At 36.6% G+C, this 24,273-nt stretch overlaps 1 protein-coding gene across 4 annotated transcripts in view; it reads left to right on the top strand.

The window, feature by feature from the left end:
* Positions 1 to 22,278, top strand: part of LOC129235195 (uncharacterized) — an 83,429-nt gene extending 61,151 nt beyond the window's left edge. For all 4 annotated transcript variants that reach the window (XM_054868893.1, XM_054868896.1, XM_054868895.1 and 1 more), the window contains exons 2-6: positions 780 to 982; positions 2,360 to 3,140; positions 7,946 to 8,151; positions 19,857 to 20,106; positions 21,593 to 22,278. In XM_054868893.1, the coding sequence (XP_054724868.1) occupies positions 780 to 982; positions 2,360 to 3,140; positions 7,946 to 8,151; positions 19,857 to 20,106; positions 21,593 to 22,075 (1,923 nt within the window). In that variant the 3' untranslated portion in view covers positions 22,076 to 22,278. The remainder of the gene's footprint in view (positions 1 to 779; positions 983 to 2,359; positions 3,141 to 7,945; positions 8,152 to 19,856; positions 20,107 to 21,592) is intronic.
* The last annotated feature ends 1,995 nt before the right edge of the window (positions 22,279 to 24,273 follow it).

Here is a 24,273-nt window from a genome sequence, read left to right as displayed (position 1 = left end):
ACCCCCACTCTTTCGTAATATGACCTAAGATAATTTAAAATTGCAGTATTCGGACTGAATTTCGAAAAATTCCCGGGGAGAGCCACATAACCGCTTTTTTGTGACTCTCCCCCCCCCCCCCTCATCTGACCAAAAATAACGTAAAAGTTTTCTCTAGCGAGAGAAGAGGACTAACCTGGGTCTGGGATGAGCTTTGTCACATTTACAATATATTATTCAAAAACTTGTTCAAGAAAAACAGTGGCAGTGGCATTCCTCTCAATATTATGAAAGCGACTGGTATTATGTGACATCTTCACCTGATCCTAGATTACCGCAAATTAATTTGTATTTAGCTTTTTTATTCTTTGATTAATGCTCTAACATCAATATGTTCAAAATAACATTATGGAGTCAAAATAATATTTGGACAAAATAATATGGTTATCAAAATAATATTAAATTTCGTTTACGAACTTAGTTATAATTTTCGTTTAATAATCAGCTTTAGTTTCAAATTCCGACTTTCCGATTGTACTTCTTGTATTGACTGCCTATGGTAGTGCGTGTGTATGGCCGGGAGTGGGGTGAACTAATATCAGTGTTCAAATGAGGACCGCAAAGCCTGAAAGGTTGGGAACCCTTGATTTAGGCAAACATTTATGTATATTATATTCAGGTAGAATTTGAAAATAACTTTGTGCATACGATTTCACTTTTTTGAAAATAAAAGTAATTTTGCGCATCTTTTTGCCTGTTTTTCTATTGTGTTATTATATCTCCATTCTTCTTCCCTGCAGATCACAGGCAGCATCATGCGAGTGGTGCGTGTCCGCTTCGCAGCCATGATCGGGATCGCTTTCATGCTCGTCCTCTCTCTGCACATGCTCCTCTCCGCCTGGAGCAGGAGTCCGACCATCGAAGAGATCCAGAAGAGCGACGAGGGCACGGAACAGGCCTGCCGGCATCCCGATCTCGAACTCATCAACCCCCTCATCCTCAAGTGAGTCATCCCCTTGTCTCACCTTCCAAATGGAGACATATGTCTGTAAAATTATTTCGCTGTACTCAGGGATCCCCACGTCCCTAAGAGCAAGGGCGCACCCCCTAAATATTGCAAAGACTCCCCCATGAGAAAAATACCTCTCACAGCACCCCTTCCTTAAATATCACGAAGACCCTCCCAAATGAGAAAAATACCCCTCAAAACATCACCCCTAAAAATTTTAATGGTGCGGTATGCGCCATGACACCCCCCCCCCTATAGGTGGGCGCCCCTGCTGTACTCCTATTTTCCGCAATTAATGAAAGTTCATGGGAGTCCGTTCGGATGGAATGTGTCTCAAAGCTCCGACGTCCTGCTTCTTGCTAGCTCACTTTTAAGTTGCAGGGCCATGCTTTTCAAGCATATATCTTGAGAAAAAAAATTCTCAGAGCAATAGTTAAACATCTAATCCGAGGAATAACAGTAAGATATCCTACTGTTGCTTTAAGACGACGATATACTCCAAAATTATTCAAACTGCAGCGGGTTTCTCTTGGATAAAATTTAAAAGAAGTTTGCCGCAGTGGCTTTCTAACAGAAAAAAAATGTAAAAAAAAATAGGGCGTTATTTTTTTAGTTGTATAAATCCAGTACAACGCGCGTAAATAACATTTGTAAAGGAGGAAGAATCAATAAGATGTTTAAATTAAAATGCACTCAAATGACTTTACGTTTGCTTCAACTGTATAACACTTGAATAAATATTGTAGAACTATTTAAGTAATTTTTACATTTGAAAAGAAATAGTACCTTTAAAAATCCCCAATAGAATAACGGGAATCGTCCCCCAAAAACATCATCAGTATAATGTAATCAGAGAATGATTTTCTAAAAATCCTCATCAGTGTAGGGACAACAGTCCCAAGCAATCTCCACCAACAAAAAGACGAGTTCTTAAATAGGACAGCAATCCTTAAAAATTATTATTATAAAAGAAAATCCTCATTAGGAAAGTACTGAAGTTGTTAAAAACCCATTTTAAAATCAAGACCATATTAGAATAAGGACAAGACTCCCTAAAAATCTCTATTTGTAACAGTTTTTAGATAGCTTCTACAGTACATGTAAAAGCCCTCATTGGAATAAGAACAACAGTTTAATTTTATAACTACCAATTACTCGATTTCAAATATTTTCCCTAATTCGAATTGTATGTTTTCTGTATGCATGATGTTCTTTTTAATTGGTCATTGGCTTTAGTCACCAATGATCCACTAAAAATACTGATATTACCCTTTATAGCCTTACTTGCCATTAATTTTAACAGAAGTTCTTTTCTAGGAGCATAAATTTTATTTTGAAATTCTAACAGGGTTTAAATGTGTTTTCTTTCAGACATGTGGTGAATCTTGGTGAACTGGATTGTAAACGCGGAATCAACTGGGTGGAGATCCATAATCAATCTATAGTTATTAACAAAGATGCCGTCAGGCAGCATGGTTTTATTCATTGTAAAGTTACATATTTCCATCGGCGCGATGAATTTGCCGTTGAGACAGGTCAGACGGTTCTTTTGGCTTCGGATGAAGGACAAATTCCTTTGAAAGGTGATTTCTTTCATGTCAACTGCGAGGCTAAGAACAAAAAGAAGTGGAAAAATCTAATGTGTGGAGTCGTTCGAAACCAAACTGCTGTAGCCAGAGCTAAGTCTCTGAAACCACTAGATGGTGCAATGAAGTTGAATGTACTTATGTTCGGACTGGATTCCATGTCTAGGTTGCACTGGATGCGAAAACTCCCCAAGACTACCAAGTACTTGGTGGAAAATTTAAAAGCTTCTGTACTGAAAGGCTACAATATCGTAGGAGATGGCACGCCTCAAGCACTTATTCCCATCCTTACTGGATATACGGAACAGGAACTACCAGAAACTCGGAAACGGATGAACAATGCCCAATTTGTCAACGTCTACCCTTTTGCGTGGAAGAACTTCAGTGCTAGTGGTTATGTGTCTGCCTATGGAGAAGATTCACCTTATACTGGTACTTTCACCTATAGGCTGAAAGGATTTGACGAAATACCTACCGATCACTACATGAGGTCCTTCTACTTGGAGTTGGAAAAGGAATTTAAAAATCATCCAAAATATTGCCTGGCGAATACGCCTCGTCATGTGGTGAGTATTCCCTTTAGTTTTTTTCATCAATGCAGAACCAAACTTCTTGACAAAATATCCGTTGGCAAAATCATGTTCTTGGCTCTAAGGGATGCTTACGAGGAGAAGGGGTCCATCTTGGACGGGCCATGATGCAGACTGCGCCGTCAAATTTTTTTTTTTTTTTTTTGGAGGAGAGGGAGTAATTTGAGAGTGTTTTTGATCTGATTTTCTGAAGGTGCTTCGTTGCGTTTGATGGGGACTGCGCATTTGTCCTTGGGGAGTATAGGGGTATAGATATTTCTGACTCTAGTCAACAACTATGAACTCAAAGTATATTTCTACTATGAATCATATTCACTATAGATTTGTAGCAATAAAACAATACTCTGAACGATTTTCTTGAATGAAGATATCTTATGAACTAACTAGTAGTACTCTGTGGCAAGAGTGGAAGGATCCAAGGATGCAATTGAAAGGGTGGTGGGACAGTGAGGAAAGAAGTAAGTACATTGCAAATTTATTGCTTCATCAACAGTACATAAAGTAATAGCAAACTTTCTTAAAATATTTTATATTTCGATCTTACTTTTATTGACATATACAATTAAACTTAATGCATCATGAAAAATTACTGCTCCAAACATAGTAACATTTTACAAGAAACTTCGGAAACTTATTTTCTGAAAATAAAAATATAAAAGTTCAAAAACACTCATCACAAACGGAGAATAGCACCTAGATTTGGGACGAGATAAGACATGAAGATATCAGTTCAAAGCGTTTTTCATTGTTTATAAAGTCGGATTGTTTTGAGGTTTTACAACTACGCAATTATAGCTTGTATAGGGGAGACCGGGGTTAGTTGTTACAATTTTTTTCAATATTTTTTTACGCTTAACTACTTCAAGTATTTACTTGTGTGAAAATTAAAGTGCATCTAGATTGTTTAGCATTCGTAACATATTTTTTTAAAAATGATTAGAAGCCACTACTCCAAAATATTTCAAGTCTTTTGAATATATGTACATTGTAACAACTTACCCCACCACAGGGCATGTTGTTACACTGTATGGGGTTAGTTGTTACATGATATAAGTAATAAGATGAATCTTACACATTTTAGGGTTTATTCTGTTACAGTTTTAAAAATTCTCAACCACGTAAAAAATCAAAAACTTTTGGCTTTACAGATTTACTTCATTAACGACTTATTTTGATAAACTGTCATCATCATAATCATTGTCCGCGCGCAAACTACAATTTTTACAAGCATATAATTTATCAAACTTAGCACATCGGTCCTGTGCCCATTCGTCCCAGTTACGACTTTGAAGCCATTTATTTATTTATTTATTTTTTTTTTTTTTTTTGGATTCTGAGTACGGTTTAGTGCACTCTATGCAGAATCAGTCTTCATATTATCTTCATCCGAAGGACGCACTGTTTGGACGCACTTTTTTTTTTTGAGCAATCACGATTGCTTATTGCTTTCATTTGACTGTTTTTGATGTCCTATCATTTTATTTTCCCACCGTCACCCTCTGCACCATCACCTTGGACAAGCGGGCTCCTCACGATGCTGCTCCTATAGCGAAAGCCGTCTCCAGGTTGCATCCATGTGCTACACACACACACGCGCACACACACACACACATCCACACACAAACACATACACCTACACACACAAACACATACACACACAAACACACACGCATAAATACACACACTTACACACAACTACCCACACATTCATGCCTGCACACAGACACAAACACATATGCCTACACACACATACCCCCCCCCCACACACACATGCACATACCCCCCTCCCCCACACTTATGCCAGCTCACAGACACAAACACACATACCCCGCACACACAAACACCCTCCCCCCCACACACAAACACACATGCCTACATACACACACTCGTGATTGCGAAAAACATAATTTAAATTCAAGATGTCAAAATTCAAATTTTTTTTTTTTTTTTTTTTTTTTTTGTCCTAGTGTCTGCTGATTTTTTCGCTGTTAGAGACAATTTCCTTTTCACAGGTTTTTGTTTCTCAGATTCGGCTTGCAAAACATTTTTACTGGTGTATCTGTTAAAGTGGCGCTGAACTATGGTTTCCGCTTGCGGACCGTTTTCATTTCTGTACTGCCTGCAGCGTTGAAGAAAGACCTATACATTCGAATAATACATTAGTTATTATTATTATCATTGTTGTTATAATTATTATTTATTCAACCATACATATTAACAATAAGTTAAATCATACAATGAAAGAGATCATAATATTATTATTAAAATTATTACTATTATTGTCATCTAACTACAGTATTTTACATGAATAAACCATGCAGTGAAACAGATCAGAAATACTACTTACCACCATTTTTCATCTTACTGCAGAATCTCTGTATTATCATGAAATTTATTTCGTATTGATCGCCTGCTTTTCATAATGAACTACCTGCCATTACTTCTTTACCCACCTCCAGGTATGTTTCTTTAGGTGTTTTGCCCCTTTCCGTCTTGTTTTTATAGTCCCCCGCCGTATCACCTTTAAAAAGGAAACATAATATTAAATTAAAACTTGCATGGGGCAAGTTGTTACTTGTAACAACTAACCCCAACAAAACTGTAACAACTATATGACGCCACTTCAAATCTTGGCACATATTACTGGTATTATATCTTTGTACAAAACTTTTAAATATGTTAGCACTTACCTGAAAATGTAGACTTTCCCGTGGTATGGAAATCAATACGTTATCTGCAACGGCTTTGTCACTAATAGAAAAATAACAGCGCAAAGAAAAATTACTTCCAAACTCAAAAAACCGTTTTCCTTGAGCACTCTCCCTACTACTAACTCCAAGCACTCCAGTGACTGTCAGAGAATGCTGATGGATGAGTGCTATTATCTAGTGCAAGGAAAGTCAGTTTCTACTAGCGTGTCGGTTAATTTTAAATTCGAATATAACAACTTACCCCGTGTAACAACTGACCCCGGTCTCCCCTATGGTTTTTGGCAGGAGAAATGGAAATGTGACTCAAGCAAATAAGCTTTACACACCATTTGAATTCTTAACTATAAAATTGAACATATCGTCAGAACTCTCATTTTTACGAACCGACAATGTCTGCATGCATGCGAAGACCATGATTTTCTGAATGTTAGTTGCTATAAATGTGTTAGGGACAATAAACGGCATTCTTTGCAAAAATATCGTAACTTAATATAAATTTCCAAAAAATATTGTTCCAAAACTCAAATGTCTTATTAATTGCATAAACCGCTTTCATAATAGATTACCCGACAACTTGAACGTTAGCACAAATAGCGCAAAGCTCCGCATGAAAGCTTTTAAACCCTCCCCGAAGTTATTTTCTGGTTAAGACACTGTGAAGCAGTATTTTTTGCTTACTGGGATGTTACTAGACCTCTGTTTCAGTTTCTTTGCTGAAGGTTTCCTCCTTGGTTACTAGAAATAAATATTTCGCATCCTCAAAGGAAGAGGTGAGTACATAATAAGAGAGAATGACGCTTAGCGACTAATGAATCCGTCTTTCAGAATATGGGCTGAAAATATTAGGCGTAGTGGAATGAATTGCATTTCTTGATATGTGCCTGTTTTTTCTCCCTGTAGCTTGTGTTTCTAAATTTTGGTAACTTTTCTATTGAGATTGTTCATTAGTATCAATAAAATCAATGTATACTTTGTATAATTATAAAAAAAAAAATCAATAAAGAGTAAATCAAATGATGTGTGTTCTCGGAATTCTTTTTTTACTTTATGTAACCTCTATTACCACATAAACGAAACTGAGGCAAAATTGATACTTTTATTTTGACATTTCTAATTGATACTGCATCTGCTAATCTTAGATATTGTATATCTCATTGTGCCAATTTTTCTATTTTTACTTGAGAATTTCTGATGGGACGTAAGAAAAAGAATAGCAAGCAGGAAAGCAATGGTTTTTCTGAGAAAGTTGCAAGGATAACTTTCCAAATTGTTTAATCAATCTAAAACTTTTATGAATTTCAGGTTTATTAGTTTACACTCTGTGGCAACGGGCATCAGGTCTCAATTTTATACTATTAAAAATTGAAATACGTATCTTTGTATCTACCTATCTATGTATGTCGCCTAATTTCTTTTGAATACCAGAGAATTGATGGTCGAACCAGGAATCAATAGATTCGTAATTTTTTTGGCATCATGTTTAGGAATGTTTTCTTTTTCTACGACTTTAGGAGATTTTCGTTAAAACGTTTGTTCTCAAGGACTTCCTACCTCCCGAAAGAAAGAACTTTTGGCATCGGGTGAAATTCGAACTTCGGAACTTATTTTCTCAAGGCTACGTTGGTCGTCGCGCTTTCTTATAAAAGAAGTACTAAAGCTTCACAGTCTGCAGAACTTATTTTCATACGTTAGTTGTCTGAATTCGGCCTAATGCGTAAAAATGCTCATCTATAATTGAAAAGGAAGTGCGGGATTTGAATTCCATTGAGCTCCCACATAAATGAAGCAATGATAAGCATATGGATTAATTAATGCAATTATAGCAGGGGGGCGAAATTTTCTCTTTCCATCAATGACTGGAGGTAAAGAGAATTGCACGTTGTGCAGTTAGTTGAACACTTTGTCTTCTAGAAAGACAATCAAGAAATTTTTTGAAACTTTTTGCAATTTTCCATTTTATGCTCAATTTTTCCTCTTTTACTTATGGAAATTAAAAAGGAGGAAGGAGGAAAACTAATTTTATATCTCTAAATTATTAATGCATTTCTTTTCGGCTTTGTTTTGTTTTAGGTAATGATGAACTGGGTTCGATATTTTTACGATTCTTATCCAGATGTTCTTAAATTTGGATTCGTGTTCCATTCCGAGCTTAGTCACGATGACTACAACCTGGTTGGATATGAGGACACGGATATTGAAAAATTTCTGAAGAATTTGTACACCAGTGGAATTCTGAATAATACGCTTTTGATTGTCATGAGTGATCATGGGCACAGGTAAGTTAGTCCGAATGGAGTACTACTACACTTTATCTGTTTACTTTAATTTTATTCAAATAATTGTAGAATTAAAAAGAAAGAGAAGACAAGACCAAAATTTTGCATGAATTTGTGAGTGTTGTGCGGGGGGAGGGGAGGGAGTATTGTATTTAAAAATCCAGGGGGGGGGGGATCTCGGGGCCTAGTGCGTTAGAAAGTCTGGTTCATCGACGATTTCCATTGCGATCCTTGATAGAATTTCTGAAACCAGGATGCCTAACTCATTTAATAATGTTAGGTGGAAACATTTATCTGTAGACAAACGACAAACAGATGGGTGGAAGACACGTGATTTTTTTCGTTTTTCAGCAGTTAATAACAAAGTAATCCCTACAGTATTAATGTCAGTGTTTGTGTATTATTGCTGCGTTAATGTTTCGTTTCATAGTAACTCTTACACCTTACAGTGTTTCATAAGTAATTTAATGCAATAAATAAGATCTTCATATTATGGAAAGTCTTAAAAAACTTCTATATTTAACTAATTTTTGTGGATCTAAACATGAATTTAGGATTGAAAGTTACACCTGTATAAATCTGTAAATAGCATTCCGCCCCCCCCCCCCTCGTTCAGTAAGAGGGTCATCTTTTCTTTCTTTTTGTGACGCTCTAGCTCTATCCTCATGAATGTGTTAAATATCTGAAGAAAATTTTACTATGTCTACATAAATAGCAACGCCATTTCTTCTCAACAAATTTTCTTTATAAAAAAGAGAGAAAGATCGATTACCGCAATCATTCATTCCCTCCATCATCCATCAGTAAAACCTGTCACCTGCTCGATGGAATGATTTATGCGTTTTGTCAGTGTGAAGGACTAAAGAAGTTGAGTACGGAAACAATACATAGGACATTTTTCAAAAAAATGTGAAACACACGAACTAAAAATTATTTCAATCCAACTACAACCAAAATATATTTTTTTCGTTGGCCAAGCTAAGTCACCTATATAAAATAGCGTGATGTTCGTATTGTTATCAGGAGCGGACTGGCCCGCGGGCCGGTATGTCCTCCCGCCTGTGCGCCCTAACCAGTGCTCCTCAAACCGGTGCGTTTTTTATTATTATTATTTGCTCCTTTAAACCTGTGCGCCTTCGTTTTTATTTTTATTATATTTTTTGCGTCTTTTTTGGAGGGAGATGGTCCTCGACCCTGTGCGCCCTTTTGGAGTCAAGGTTGGCGCCCTCTAAGGGGACCCAGTCCGTCCTTGATTGTTACGAGCTTGTTTTGACTTCAGGGGTTCATGGAAAGATGACAGTATCTCTACGTAGTACAAAATGAAGTCCTCAAAAAGCGTCTGTGTGTTTGAACTCGCAAAACTCGAGAACTACCCGGCCGATTGCGCTGAAATTTTCACAGTATGTTCCTTTAAGTCCTGAAAAGATTTGCAGACCATTTCGAATAAAATTCGCTGAATAGTTCTTTTTTATTCCAAATTAAGTCCAATTTTCACATAAATTCTCAAATACGGGGGTGAAAAATTACTTGCACATATTAATATTACATATCGTTAAAAAGGATAGAATTTTCCGCGTTCTACTCAATTTGTTTCAATGCTCTAACTTTATTACGGCGGGAGTTATTTGCGTTTTTAGCTCGAATTTTTTTAGGCTTAGCTGAAATTTAGGCACTACTTTCTTTATTAAATAAATCAATAAAAAGTGAAAGAATTGTCCCACAGCTTTCTCTTTGACGCCATTGGAAAAAGGGACATTTTTTACTCCAGATCTATGGTCGAAAAAATAAGCTTTTATCTCGAAAGGAAAAAAGGTTACAAGCCTTTTTAAATCAAGTTTAAAAAATCTAGATTCCATTCAAATTGTGAACCATTTTCTTTCGCATTTTAATTCCTTAAACTTATTTTATTTTGTGTTTCCATGGTTACGCATTTTAAATCCATCTTTCTGGATTTAATTTCTTAAAAGTATTTTAATTATCTGTCGTCATTGTTTGGAAGGGAAATAATGATGTTTTTTATTTATTTTTTACGTCTGATTGTTGAATATACGTCACTTGACACAATTTTTATTTTCAAGTTAGACCGGGCAACTCAGCTAGTTTACTTATAAACACACAAGTATTTTATTCAAGAATATCTTCGGTGCAATTGCTAATTTCCCCCCAGCAATAAAAGAAATCTCACAAAACGCCTAAGTCACAACGGTAAACAAGTATTTATTTATTTACTTATTCAAATACAATAAGTGAAAACACAGCTTACAGTACGTAGGCTTCGCAGGTCGCAACAGAGCAAAACAACTAAACAAGTACAGTGAAATCCAGTTACAAGCAACTTCAAGGGACGGCAAAATTTGTTCGTTGTAACGAGAATTTCCTTGAAATGGAATTCAAGCAATGTGATGAACTTAAATCAAGAACTGAAAATTTATTTCGTCGTTATGGTATTCATTGTAACGGGATTTCTCTGTGTTGTAGAGATTCAAGCAGTTCTATTTAGACCCTCTGGGTTTCAGCCTAACAGAATGTTCTTGAAAACCTAAGAAATATAAATATGTATATAGGAATGTTGCAGTAAAACCGAAATGAAAGTGCTTTAAAGATTTAATTGAGAGGAAATTTACAATGCAAGCTTTTCTCCTGTTGATGAATATTTCACCTTTTATCATTCGAGTAAAGTAATAGGCATGTTTTAAAATATTTTAAATTTTAGCCTGATTAATCAATTACCTTATTTTGATTTTTACTCAGTAATAATGCATTGCCACAGTGCAAATAATGTTTTGTTGATACAGCAGACCCTCGTTTTACGCGGGGGTTACGTTCGACGGAAATGCGCGTAAATCGAAACCGCGTAAACTGAGACCTAATACTAGTGTTAAAATAGGGGTTTGGTTCCGTAGATAATAAAATACTTCATTCTAGTGATGACTAATTGTATAATAAGTTTAATGTGTACTTATATCGACTTTTATGCACAACATGTATAAAGAAAACATAAATTAATTTCATGTCCTGTTTATAAAAAGGAGCTGGATATGATAGTATTTTGGCAGTCATTAAGAATTTTTCTCTGCAATTCTTGCAGAACATTAACGCATCCATGATCACTTGCGTCATTTACATGATGGAATCTTCCTTCACTAACAAATCAGAAAGGTCATTTCTATTGTGTGGGAATGGCTCAAAATTTTCAATGTGAACGTTTTTGGTTGTGCGTCACCGACGTCAATATCCTCGTTGGTGTTGGCCTCCTTTGTCACTCCTAAAAAAGCTCTTCTTCCAGTGAGTTTTGAACTGTGTGAGTTTAATAACTTTACTTCTTGAAAGAGCTCTGGAACTAATCGCGTAAAATGTCTCCTAGTAGTGTGTCTAGGTAGTAGTGATGGGCATAATCGAGTTCTCAAAATCGAATCATTCGATTATTCAGGATCATTCGAGAATTCGATTATTACGAGTTCTCGATTAGCGTATCTCGAGTTCTCGATTAGCGTATCTCGAGTTCTCGATTAGCGTATCTCGAGTTCTCGATTAGCGTATCTCGAGTTCTCGATTAGCGTATCTTGAGTTCTCGATTATCTCTTTCCGAGTTCTCGAGCGATGGACTGCTCGAGTTTTCGATTATCACTTTCCGAGTACTCGAGCGATCAACTGCTCGAGTTCTCGCTTTGTGAACTTCTCGAGATGTCTATCACTCGAGCAGTGTGTTTCTGGATCAATTTGATAATCGAATGAACCTCTCAATAATTGTCTTCTGAAGTGATTCAGTTGCAGGGGCGGATCCGTCATTCAGAAAGTCAGAGGGCTGGTTTTGAAAAGTTAAATTTTTTACGTGTGAATAGGCATGGTTTTTGTTGTCTTCCGAAAAAATTTGCATTGAGTGTATATATCCTTTGACCTTCCCCGAAGAAAAATTTGGAATGACGGGCTGCGCTGAGGAGCCTACAGGGGAAGTAGGTCTCGGGGGGGGGGGGGGGGGTGAGCGCATACTGCGTCTTTGAAATTCTTAATGGATGTTAGTCTTTTTTTAGGGAGTATCCTTCTTGGGGGAGGGGGAGGGTCAGCCAGGGTGAAAAGATGCGCCAGCACATTTGAGAAATCGATACCACTGTGATCTAAATGGTGTTATGATCAAATAAATGCCTCTCGAATGTTTCATTCGAATAGTGTTATAATTGAACGTGTGCTGTCGAATGCTTGATTATCTGATGATTCTTTGGGATGATTTGGTTGATGGGATGTTTTGAGTGAAAGGTGTTAATGAATGAACATATGGATGGGTCTGTGGGTGACATGCGTTGTGTGTCCCGGTGGTGGAAGTAAAGGTTGGAGACGCTAACAAGGTTCTAACTTCAGAAGTATTAAAACTAAAATTAAATTTCATTTTAAAAAGAGGGAATACATTAGTTGAAAACCTGAAGGGACCTCTTCCCCCTTACGTCCACTTTCTACCACACCATTGGGTAATGAACCCCGAATCACGTGTCTGTAGTAAATTTGATATTTGTGTTACAAATTTGGATATTTCCTGTTACTTCTCGTCACAAAAGTGTTTATTAATTTCTTAATGAAACAAGTGGTTTACTTCTCGTGTAATTTATTCGTAGGGGGTGACAAAAAAACGGGGGGGAGGGGGTTTGACAATAAAAATCCGCGGGATTGTGGTTTTTCGGGGATTTTGTTTCTTTTGAGGGTATTGCAATTGGGGGAAAGCTGCGTAGTTGGTGCACCATCGCTCTTGAGAGGGATGGATTTGGAATGGTTTTAAAATCGAATGATTGCTTCTTGCGTGCGTTATTTGAATGGGGTTATAACTGAATGTCGAATTTTCGATTATCGGCAGATTCCTTGATAACCGAACGATATATTTTCGAACGAAAATTATTAAGGAATTATTATATGAGCAGATATAGGGGGATGGGTTGTGTGCTTCGGTGGGAGGCCGTGGTGGCCTGATCGGTAAGGCATCGGACTTGTGGCTAGAGGGTCCCAGGTTCGATCCTCGCTGGCTGAAGATTCACCGCCTTCATTAATGGGGACTGGGGGTCGTTAAATATGCTCGTAGTCACAAAGTTCTCCAAGTAAAACAATACCTCTGGGGGTGCTGGACCAGGGATTGCTCGGTTTCTAGTCCGATTCAAAAATCAGAGCTGTCTTCAGGTTCCCATCCAAACTGGTTAAGCCACAAATAGTGACAGGTACGAGGGAATCTGGAGTGACAAGTGAAAAGTGTGTGCTCCGGTGGTGGTGGTGGAAATAAAAGGTGGAGAAATGCTTACCATACTGTTTTGAGCTTGACAGTTAAAAGATCAAATATATATTTTTTCATTCAAAAGTGGGGATAATGATAATATGGGCGGGTCCTCGGGCGACACTAACTGGTTTGAACTTGATTTTTTTAAAAATATATTCTAACTAAAAAAGGAAAAATTTAGCAAAATTTCTGGGGGCACACCATCATCCTACGGCCCCCCCTCAACTGCTCCACAGAGAAATGGAACAAACCTCTAGAGTGATTTACTTTTCGATTTGCAGAGGTGCTCACAAGAGCGGGAAAACAATATGGCACAAAACAAGTAATGGGAATTTTTTTGAGTCTTGGGGGGGGGGGGGGGGGCTCTTTTTGGGACTATCGTTCTTGTAAAGGGATGGGGAGGTTGTTGTCGCAAGGGGAACGTCATTGCTTACAGGGACGAACGGATACCCCTGTCATCATATATGTTTTTAGAATAGAAAAATTGCTTCTGAGTTGCTTTTTTCGATTGGGGATTCCCAAATAGTACACTTCGTTGAGTAAACGCTTAAATCAGTTGTAAACGCTGTGACAACCATGTGAAAACGTTTCTGTAACGTTTAAATGCAACGTGTTTATAATGCAGGGGTACCCATTCTCCTAAAGGCGACGACACTCAGCCCTCAAATGCGACAGAGAACCCCCAGAACGAGAGCCTCCTAAAAAAAGACCAAAAGCCCTCCCTCTCAAGTTACCCCCTCTCCATCAAAGCTATAATAGCCGGTCTACGTCATGGACTCCCCCCCCCCTTGTGGGCATCCCTGTAATATATTGCTTGTTCTCGAATGTTCATTATCGAGCGACTTTTTCGGCTTTTTTGAAAACCGAATAATATCTGCTTTGCATTCCTGCGGATGCATAATATGAAAAGCCAGCAGATATTTCAATATTTGCATTTCTGCGGAACAGGACATTATTAGAAGTTACGCACGCGAAAATAAATGATACGCACACAAGAATAGTTACAAATTTCATGCGTACGGAATTAAATAAATTAAACAATAATAATCTACATTTCATGTAATTTTAATTAATAAAGTGGGCCAAAGAATGAAAGCTAAAATGAATGCGCTCCGAAACGTTAAAACTTTCACCTCCTGCGCTACATTTTTCCCAAGTCAGTATATGAAAGAGAAAAATAAAAAAAGAGCGATTCAAGAAAGGAACAAAAAAATCAGCCATGTCATAATAAATACCTGAAACGCTACGGAGCATTCCTTGAGGGCTGCCGACAGGCGCCGATTGCCAGTTTAACTAACCGCTAGGCATAATCTTACGAAATTTAAACTAATTCGATTCCAAGCCGAGTCTCCCCAAGGCCGGGCCCATAGTTTCTGACGAGCTAACATGGCCTCTCGTCGAACCTGCATCCCCCAAGGATTGAAAACCTCAAATGAAATCTAAAATCTGTTAAATTGACCCCCTAAAACAGGCTTAATCTATTACTTATCAATAGTTACTCAATGCAAATTTTATAGGAAAACAACAAAAACTAGGCCCACTTGAATGTATAACCTAGAATTTTTCAAGGAAAGGCAATTCCACCCCTACCCCCCGCGTAAAATGAAGTTACATTCATGCGTCATGACCACTCATTATTTCAAATTTTACTATAGAGGAGGAGCACGCAATGCATATTATACCCTAATAACAGCAAAAATAAATTAGTACTAATTCCTAAAAACGAGAAGGGGTGGCCCCTTCTTGACTCCTCAAATGACAGGCTTGATGGCTACACCCCCCGCTCTCGTTCAAAAACAACTAGAGAACTCAACTGTTATAAAAGTCTAGGGCGTCCCCCACCCCCCGCAGGGCGATGGCGCACCCTCTCAATTGCTACAAAGCATCCGTCTAGGAAAAGAGTCCCCCCCCCCCGAAACAAAAAAATCTTTCTGAAAAAACCGCCCCTAAAAAATTCAATAGCGTAGGCTGTGCCATGGATCAACCCCCCCCCCCCCCACCTCACTTTTTTTTTGTCGAAACCGAAACCCCTATAAAAGTCAACAAAATTCTGAAAAAGCTCAGAAACTGAATGAACTAGTTGAGAACTCGAGTCAAAGTTCTCGAGAACTCGATTCAAAGTAATCGAGAAATCAATCGCTCGATTTCGAAAAAAGATCTCGGTTGCCAATCGCTCGATTTTAAAAGATCTCGATTATCAATCGCTCGAGTTCCCGATTTCAAAATATCTGATTATCGATCACCCGAGTGATCGACTTGAAAAGATCTCGATTATCAATCACTCAATTATCAAAAGTACTCGATTCCCGAGATCTCGATTATGCACATCACTAGTAAGTAGTGTTCATTGTTCACCATTGTTTAGTTTCTTCCAGTCTTACTAGTAAAACAGTTAAGTTACCGGATCGACTTCAGCCTTGTCACAATAAAGCCTTTCCCTGTCATGTTAAACATTACCGAAACACATTATCAAATTATCATTACGTGGTGCGAGTTTCATTGTTGAAACACGCGGGTTACTCGATCATCGGCTATCAGGTATGAGGATATGAATCAGCAAGCAGTTTTCAGCGCAGAACAAAGCGAACTACTTTATTTTTCGAACCTTAAAATAAGAAATAGCATTACCTTACTGTATAGGCTTGCCAGACATGCCGATTTGGCCGGGACAGTTCCGGTTTTCAGACAAAATTCTGGAATCCCGGCCGGTTTAATTCACGTCCCGGAAAATGATAAATCTAATTATAGATGACCAAAAACGTATAAAAATAATTAACTGTGAAGGATTCTTTTGGATAATTACTTTATCATTTGTGCAATCAATATATAAAATTAATATTGAATTAACTTACGCAGATTTTTACAATAATATGAAAACTAAAAGAGTTCTAGCCATTGAAAAGAACGTGTAAATATTGTTTGTTCAATTAATTTTCTTTATTCAAAGTTTCTACTTAAGTATCTTGAAAATATTAACATGTAAGAAATAAATTTTTAAATTTATCTGCTTAGGTCATGTATTATTACTCCTGGTTTCGGTTCATAAATTAGTTACCATTAATTCATTAGCATTGAGAATGAACTACCCTCTAAAACAGTGCTTCTCAACCTTTTTTACTTTGCGGCACATTTAAAAAATTTCTAGATCAACGGGGCATACTGAATTTAATTTCGCAATGGTAATATAGAAATGTTCTTATCATTCACAGGTAAAAAGATGCACCCGCAGATGAAGAGAATGGATCGCGAATCCAGTTATACTATTCTATGTCAGTATTCTTGAAATAGTGCTTAAACTTCTCTTGAAGTATGACTAAATGCTCTGCCACCCCATTCAGCAGCTTTTCTTTCATGCCATTTCCTTCACATACCATGTTGACGGTCCGTTTGAACATGTCCAATCTCCAATGAGCCATGATCTAATTCGTCTCTCCACAGCTGAATTTTTGATTTGAATCCGTTTAGCTTGTCCATACATGTAACTCAAATTCTCTCCTTGTCCTTGCATTTTCCGATTCAATTTGTTAAGGTGTTCAAAAATGTCAGCCATGTACGCTAGTTTTCCCAGTCAATATTTGTCTTGCAACAAACTTGCGTACTGCATTTCGTTTTTTAAAATCAAAAACTGTTGTACCTCGTCCCTCAATTCGAAAATTATTGATAGTACTTTACCACATGAAAGCCAGCGAATCTTTGTATGAAGAAGTAGAGAGTGGTAATCTGCACCCAATTCTTCACTAAGTATACGGAGGAAAGGCGAGAATTAAGCGGCCTTGATTTTATGAAATTCACGATTTTCACGACTTCAGCCAAAGCAGACTTCACCTCATACGGTAAGATATTTGCTATGAGAGCTTTACGGTGGTGGAAACAGTATATGGTTTTAATTTCCAGTTTTTCTAAGTCTCAGAACCGAGCTTTGAGAAACTACGATAAAATGAAACTAGTATCGGAACCGGAAAAGAGGAAAACAAAAGTTAAAGCTGTTGCTAAAATTCTGTGCGGGAGGGCACGATCCCTGCCTGAGGGAGGAGACAATAATCCCGTTTGCGAAAGAATTAGAAAACATTCTGTATAATTAGTTGATTTCGTGGAAATTAGAATCCGTTTTCAAAAACTGAAAGGAATAGGATCACAAGAAGTTAAAAGAGGTGAGGCAGCAAATCCCACCTCTCCCCTTCTTGGGTATGTCTTATTGCACAAGATCAACAGGGTGAATTGAGAATTTACAGAACGATACGAACGCTATTCGGTCGTAACTTTAAAATAATATACATCAAGTCTCTTTCTTTTTATGTAACTACGAAAATACCGCGGCACACCGGGTTCCTTGACGCGGCGCACCAGTGTGCCGCGGCACACCGGTTGCGAAGCCCTGCTCTAAAACACACTAAAAATCAGCCAAAGGTGTGTTGAATGCTAAAGACACAGAGAGAGGGTGGAAGTTTTCTCTTCGGTGTCTCGGTTGAACATTTCAGAAATCTGGCAAGCCTGTTACTGTATCTTATGCTGTTGCTATTCCTTACTCTTACCGATTTTGACTTATTTTCGTTTCTTTTCTTTTTTTTTCACCAAAATTTAGTCACGTGAGCAAAAGAGCTCATAGCGAGTACAGGATTAATAAAGTAACGAGCAGCTGCAAAAAACTTCCAACAGTTGATCTCAATCTTCTTACTAACAAGGAGCCATCTATTAATGAGACGCTACACGAATCCTTTGCGTATATCATATGACAAAGGATGTTACGTAAGAAATCGTCTTTAAAAACAATTTACAAGAAATGACTTCAAAAAAATGAGGTTATTTTTGAATAGAAATTAATGTAATGAACGCTGAATTTAGCACTATTACAACAGATGCAACATATTAAACACAAAAACATCTTAATATTAAAATTTATAAATATGCATAGCCATTACACAATTACCCCAATTTACAAGTAATGATTTTTTTTTTTTTTTAAAGGGGTTTTTTCAATAGAAATTAATGGAATGAACGCCGAATTTAGCACTATTACAACATATGCAGCTATTAAACACAAAACATATCAACATCTTGCTGTTAAATTTATAAAAATGCATACCCATTCGTATTTTTCGTACAAAAATGTGATTAATATTTACATTGTTAAAAAGTTTGAATGATGTCATAATTTGACATACTAGCCCAAATTATGTTACTAGAAATCCGGCAATTGAAATATTCATTTTATTCATCTTTAGTTTGGTGCAGAAAGTGTATCTGAAACTGCATTCGAAAAATCTTGGCTGAGGTTACTTGTTGTCAAACTGACTTAATAAATAATTTACATATACCAATTTATACATCACTGTGTTGCCGCAGACTCAATCTGTCATGTACTCTGTTCCCTCCCCCCTTTGTATTTTTACAGTCGTCAACAACAATGGCGGTGAATGGGGCTTATGAATGTGGGGGCAAACATTTTTTGAAAGCTGTGAAGACTTTATTTTAGGTTGTCCAGCTCACTTAGGGTGATTTAAGGGGAAGACTCGTTGGGTGGTCCCCCCTAAATGTTTTGGTGTTTTAGTTTTAAAACACAGTTTTGGTATTTTATCAACGTTTGGGGAACGGGAAAGAGGTTCAAGGGCTCTCCGCCTAAAATTATTCGAAGCTGAAGTTTTTAAAAAGAAGTTTGTGTTGTATTTGGTGATGTAAAGGTAAAGGGACTCTTCCCGGAGAAAAAAAGTTAAACTAATATCTTAATAACACACATTTAGGCCATCTTTTGTGGATGTGGGGCAAAGGGTTCTGCGGTTGTCTCCCAAAAATTTTGCGAAGTTGAACCTTTAAAAACATTATTACAGGCTATCTTCGGGTGACTCAGGAAGAAATAGGTTCGGAGGTTCTCCTCCATAAATGTTTCTGAATGTTGAAGGCCTATCATCTAATTTAAAACTTCTTTTGGTAATTTCGGAGGGAAATTCGGGGAAATGATGTTTCTTTTTTAAATTGGAGTCCTAAAAACGAAGTTTCACGCGATCTTTCCTGATGTAAGGTTAATGGAAGTTCCTAGAAAAAATCCGAAACTGGAAACTTAGTAGCCCAAGTTCAAACCTTCTTTGAAGTTGGAGAAAGTGTGTTCAGGGTTCCACCCCCCAGAAATTTTTCGAAATTGAAGTCTTAGAGTTGCAATTTTAAGCTACCTTCTGGTAACGTTGAGATTTGGGAAATCTTCTCTTTTTTTTTTTTTTTGAAATTACAATATTAAAGCGTTTAGGCGATTGTTGATAATAAAAAAAGTGGCGGGGGGTAACCGTTGACCGCCTCCCCCCACTGAGTCACTACTGCTGGTCAATTTCGTTATACAATTTGCTTTCACCTATAGTGATTTATGTGATTGATAAATTGAAAACTACTAGTTATTGCTGTTTTTTTTGGTTCAATTCAGTCTAATCCTCTTTGTAAGATTTCAGTGTTACTTTCTCTTTAGGTTTGCTAACATCCGTGAATCTCAACAAGGCAAGCAGGAGGAACGGTTGCCTTTCTTTTCTATTGCTCTACCTCCCTGGTTTGAGGAAAAGTATCCCGTTCATGCACGGAACCTGCGTACTAATGAGAACCGGCTGGTGACACCCTTCGATATTCACGCAACTTTCATGACACTTCTGTACCCAGACGTCCCGGTCAAGGGAGAGATGGGAAGTCGCAGCATAAGCCTCTTCTCAGAAATCCCACAGGAGGTTAGTATCCGCCTACAGCTGATAACCTCCAGTAAGATGATTTTGCACTCATTTCGAAAGCTAGAATCTATGACACATTAACTGCTAAAGTTTCTTCTATTTTGTATTAACAAAAAAGAAAAAAAAATCCTTTCATCTTAACTTTTTACTCCAGTGGTCTCTGGCTCTTTTTCTGCAAGGGCACACTTGCCAAGTGCCTCGATCATTTTTCTTCTCCCCTCTCTCCCAGAGCCAACCCTTTCAAATCCTGGTGTAAAAATTTTTGTCCTGTGTTTGTTTACCATTCTACAATTTAAAGTGATTTATTTTCAAATATGAACATATCTGCTACATCTTATGTTATTATTTATCGATGAAATTATTATTTTAACTTCTCTGTACATTTTAGTGAATACATTTGTATATTTTACAGCTTGTTTATAGTTTAACTTATCAAAAACTATCAAGGTTTGAGCTCACACCCAAAATGTTGATTTAAAAAACAGGCCTGTGCAAAACCATAGATGTTTAAACAGAGAGAGAGAGATGTTTAAGTTAATTTGACTATACTGCCGTGCTTTGTACAAAAGTAGTAGTATAGTCTGCACTTTTTATCTAAATTGTGTTGCAGTCACCAGGTAGTTCTTTGTTACATCTTTCACTTAAATGCAAAGATTTATGGTCATCTGTCAATCAGAAATATTTAAAAAAAAAAAAATCTGCAATAGTGGCATCTGAATCAAGTATATGATGATGTAAAACTTTTAAAATCAATTCGTCATTTAGAACTCAGCTGCAGATACGACTTTTGTGCTTAGTAGTGATGGGCATAATCCAGATCTTTTGATAATCGAGATCTCGGGAATCGAGTACTTCTGATAATCAAGATCTTTTGAAACCGAGAACTCGAGCGATTGATAACCAAGATCTTTTGATTTCGAGAACTCGAGTGATTAATAATCGAGATCTTTTGATTTCGAGAACTCGAGAGATTGATAATCGAGATCTTTATAATCGAGTACTCGAGCAATTGACTTCTCGAGATCTTCAGAATCGAGTGCTCGAGCGAACTCTGAAAGTCCCCTTACTAATCTAGTTACCCTTCTTTGAACCCTTTCCCATACAAAAATATCTTTCTTCAGATAAGGCGACCAAAACTGAACAGCATACTCCAAATGAGGTCTTACTAAACTCCTATATATAAAGGCAGAAGAACCTTAGATTTGTTTGAAATAGATCTATTGATAAACCCAAGCATTTTGTTGGCTTGGTACTAGCAATGTTGCACTATTGACTAAACTTGAAATTCTGATTTATTAAGATACACAGATCCATAACATTTTCTGCCTGACTAATGACTGAACCCTGTAAACGATATCTCCTACGCTTATTTCCATGACCTAAGTGTAGCACCTGACATTTCCCTACAGTAACTGCCATACCCCATTTATCTGCCCACTTAGTAAAAAGATTCCTATTCATAAAAGAACTTTTATCTCTCTTTCAGAGAACATGCAGCATGGCGTCGATTGAGCCACATTGGTGTGCATGCCTGTCGTGGGCTAAAGTATCTCCTGAAGACCCTATAGCCAAAGATGTTGCTAAAGCTGTGATAGACTTCATCAATGGACTCACAGAATTTCAAAGAAAAAATTGTGCACCTTTAGAAATAAAAGAGCTTTCTAGAATAGAAAAACTACAGCCCAATAAAGCTCTCCTAAAATTTAGGAAAAATGCTGACAAAGATGGCTTTGTTGGGGAATTTTCAGACAACACACAACTGAGTGAAATTATTTATCAAATTCAAATACGAACTTCCCCCAATAATGGAGTTTATGAAGCTTCTTTGAAATATGATGTGACAAAGAAAGAATTCAGTGTCAAAGAACATGAAATAAGTCGTGTAAATATGTATGGCAACCAAGAACATTGTATTCATGATACATATCCAAATTTAAGGAAGTATTGTTATTGTAGAGAACAATTATGAAAAGAGTTTCCTTGCCATTTTCCCCACCTACCATTTTTTGTGAGAGAAAAAGTATTAATGAGTTGTTGATGCTACTACTTAACTAATGAATCAATTATTTTGTTATATTTTATTGTATTATTTTATGCATTTCAGAATATAAAAGGTTGTATTTGATCATTCAACACTGAGTTGGTCCCAGGCTTAAGTGGCGTAGCCAAAGGGGGATAAATTAATCGCAACTTCTCTATGAAGAATTATAACTATGCACATATACAGGGTGTTCTGTTTTAACCTGCAAGACCACTATTTTCACAACCGTTCGTCCTAGATGCATACTTCCAATTGCAAAAATGTTCAAAATCAGATGCAGGGTTAAGCTATTACAAGTTTGAAGCAAAAATAAAAACGAGTCAAAAAATACAAAATTTAACTTTATGGGCCCTAGGTCTCCTAACTTATGTTCAGGGAAATGATTCCCATTGAAAAATAATTCCAACACAAAAAGTTTGACATTAGTACCATCGAGATATGGAGATATGAAATACAGCATTTTGTGACTTACACCATTTTACACTCGCCGTAACACCTTTGGGGGGAAAATATAGCAGTTAACAAGAGTTTAAAATTACATGTGTGCATAGAGTGTTGTTTTTCAAATTGATTGAGGTTTTGTAGTGTGTTTTTTGCATATCATGGCATAACATATGCATTTATTTTTGATTAGCAATGAAAAATATAAATACTTTGTTTTTTTTTTTTACTTTGGCAACCTGTCATTCTTCTGAAAGAGAGATCCAAAGCTCCTATCTCATGTTCTGTATGGTTCTTTAAAACTTTAAACTTGAATATCTTGAGTTTTTGTCCCACAAATGTTAATTTTTTTTATTAGTAATATCTTTCAATGGAGATTATTTCCCCAAACATAAGTTAGGAGGGGACCTAGGGTCCATATAAAAAATTAAATTTTGTATTTTTTGACTCATTTTTATTTTTACTTCAAACTTTCAATATCTTAACTCGGCATCTGATTTTGAACATTTTTGCAATTGGAAGTATGAATCTAGGAGTAACGGTAGCAAAAAAAAAAAAAAGGTCTTGCAGGTTAAAACGGAACATCCTGCATAAATGTATAAGTATATATGTATACTATGTACCAGGGGTGCTGGAACTCCATTCTTATACTAATATTCTCGAAAACTAAATTTCATCTTAAATTTGGTCATGATTGACCAGGCCCGCCATTTAGGGGGTAAATTCCCCCCTCCCACCGACATAAAAAGGTGAATATTTTTTGTCTTAAATGGGCGTAGTTTTTGTTGTTACTTTGTATTGAGTTCACACCCTTTGCCCTCCCCATTTCCTGGAAAAATTTGAAGTGACAAGCCTGGTCATGACTCGGGATTTATTTTCTTCTCATTGGCGCTTTGGTACTGGATTATTGACGAATTCACCCCTGTTGTATACATATGTGTGTAGTATTTATAAGTGAACCCCTCCAAAAAATATTTCTTGCTACGACATCGCCTGACTTAGCCAGTGTTTTCTCATTTGACATAGCTTTACTGGGTTTATATACATCTACTGATTTTCAGAAAAATGAACAGTTATCTTCACATTTATATTTATTTCAGTTTCACATTATTATAACATTTGAATTTAACATTGGGTATTTCAAGTGTAATACCCGAGTGTCAAGGCGGCATTATCATTCAAAGCGAATATTTTCTGTGATCTGCTTTAATTCACCAATCAAAATTTCAGAAAAAATATTTATTATGTATAGATTACCCTTGTGTATATCCTACTATATATTAAAAAACAGATATGAATTCTTTCCTAGCTAAAAGTTTCTCTTCAAAATTATCACTTAAAAAAGAAAAATAACTTTTTGTAAAGGAAAATTATCTTCCTTTTATTTTTATCATTTTTACGTGCAAATAGGAGCCATTCATTTTCATCAACATTTAAATAAAGATATGAAAGAATGCCATTGTCTTATTTATTTTTAAACTTATAACTCCTGTTGAAGTTTATATTAGTATAATCTTTTAGAATGTTTTTATTCTTGTGAGCACTTTTAGATGTAATTGCACTGAGCTAAATACGTTATTTTTCATCTTCACAATTAATTTGATGTTTAAACTGTATGTGCCATTATTTTGTTTTATTTAAGTTGTCAGAAACATATGTGAAATACTAGTCATTTTTTATAGTAG

Source organism: Uloborus diversus, chromosome 2 (genome assembly GCF_026930045.1).
Source record: "Uloborus diversus isolate 005 chromosome 2, Udiv.v.3.1, whole genome shotgun sequence".
Lineage (NCBI taxonomy): Eukaryota > Metazoa > Arthropoda > Arachnida > Araneae > Uloboridae > Uloborus > Uloborus diversus.
This window is presented reverse-complemented; position numbering and strand designations above follow the sequence as displayed.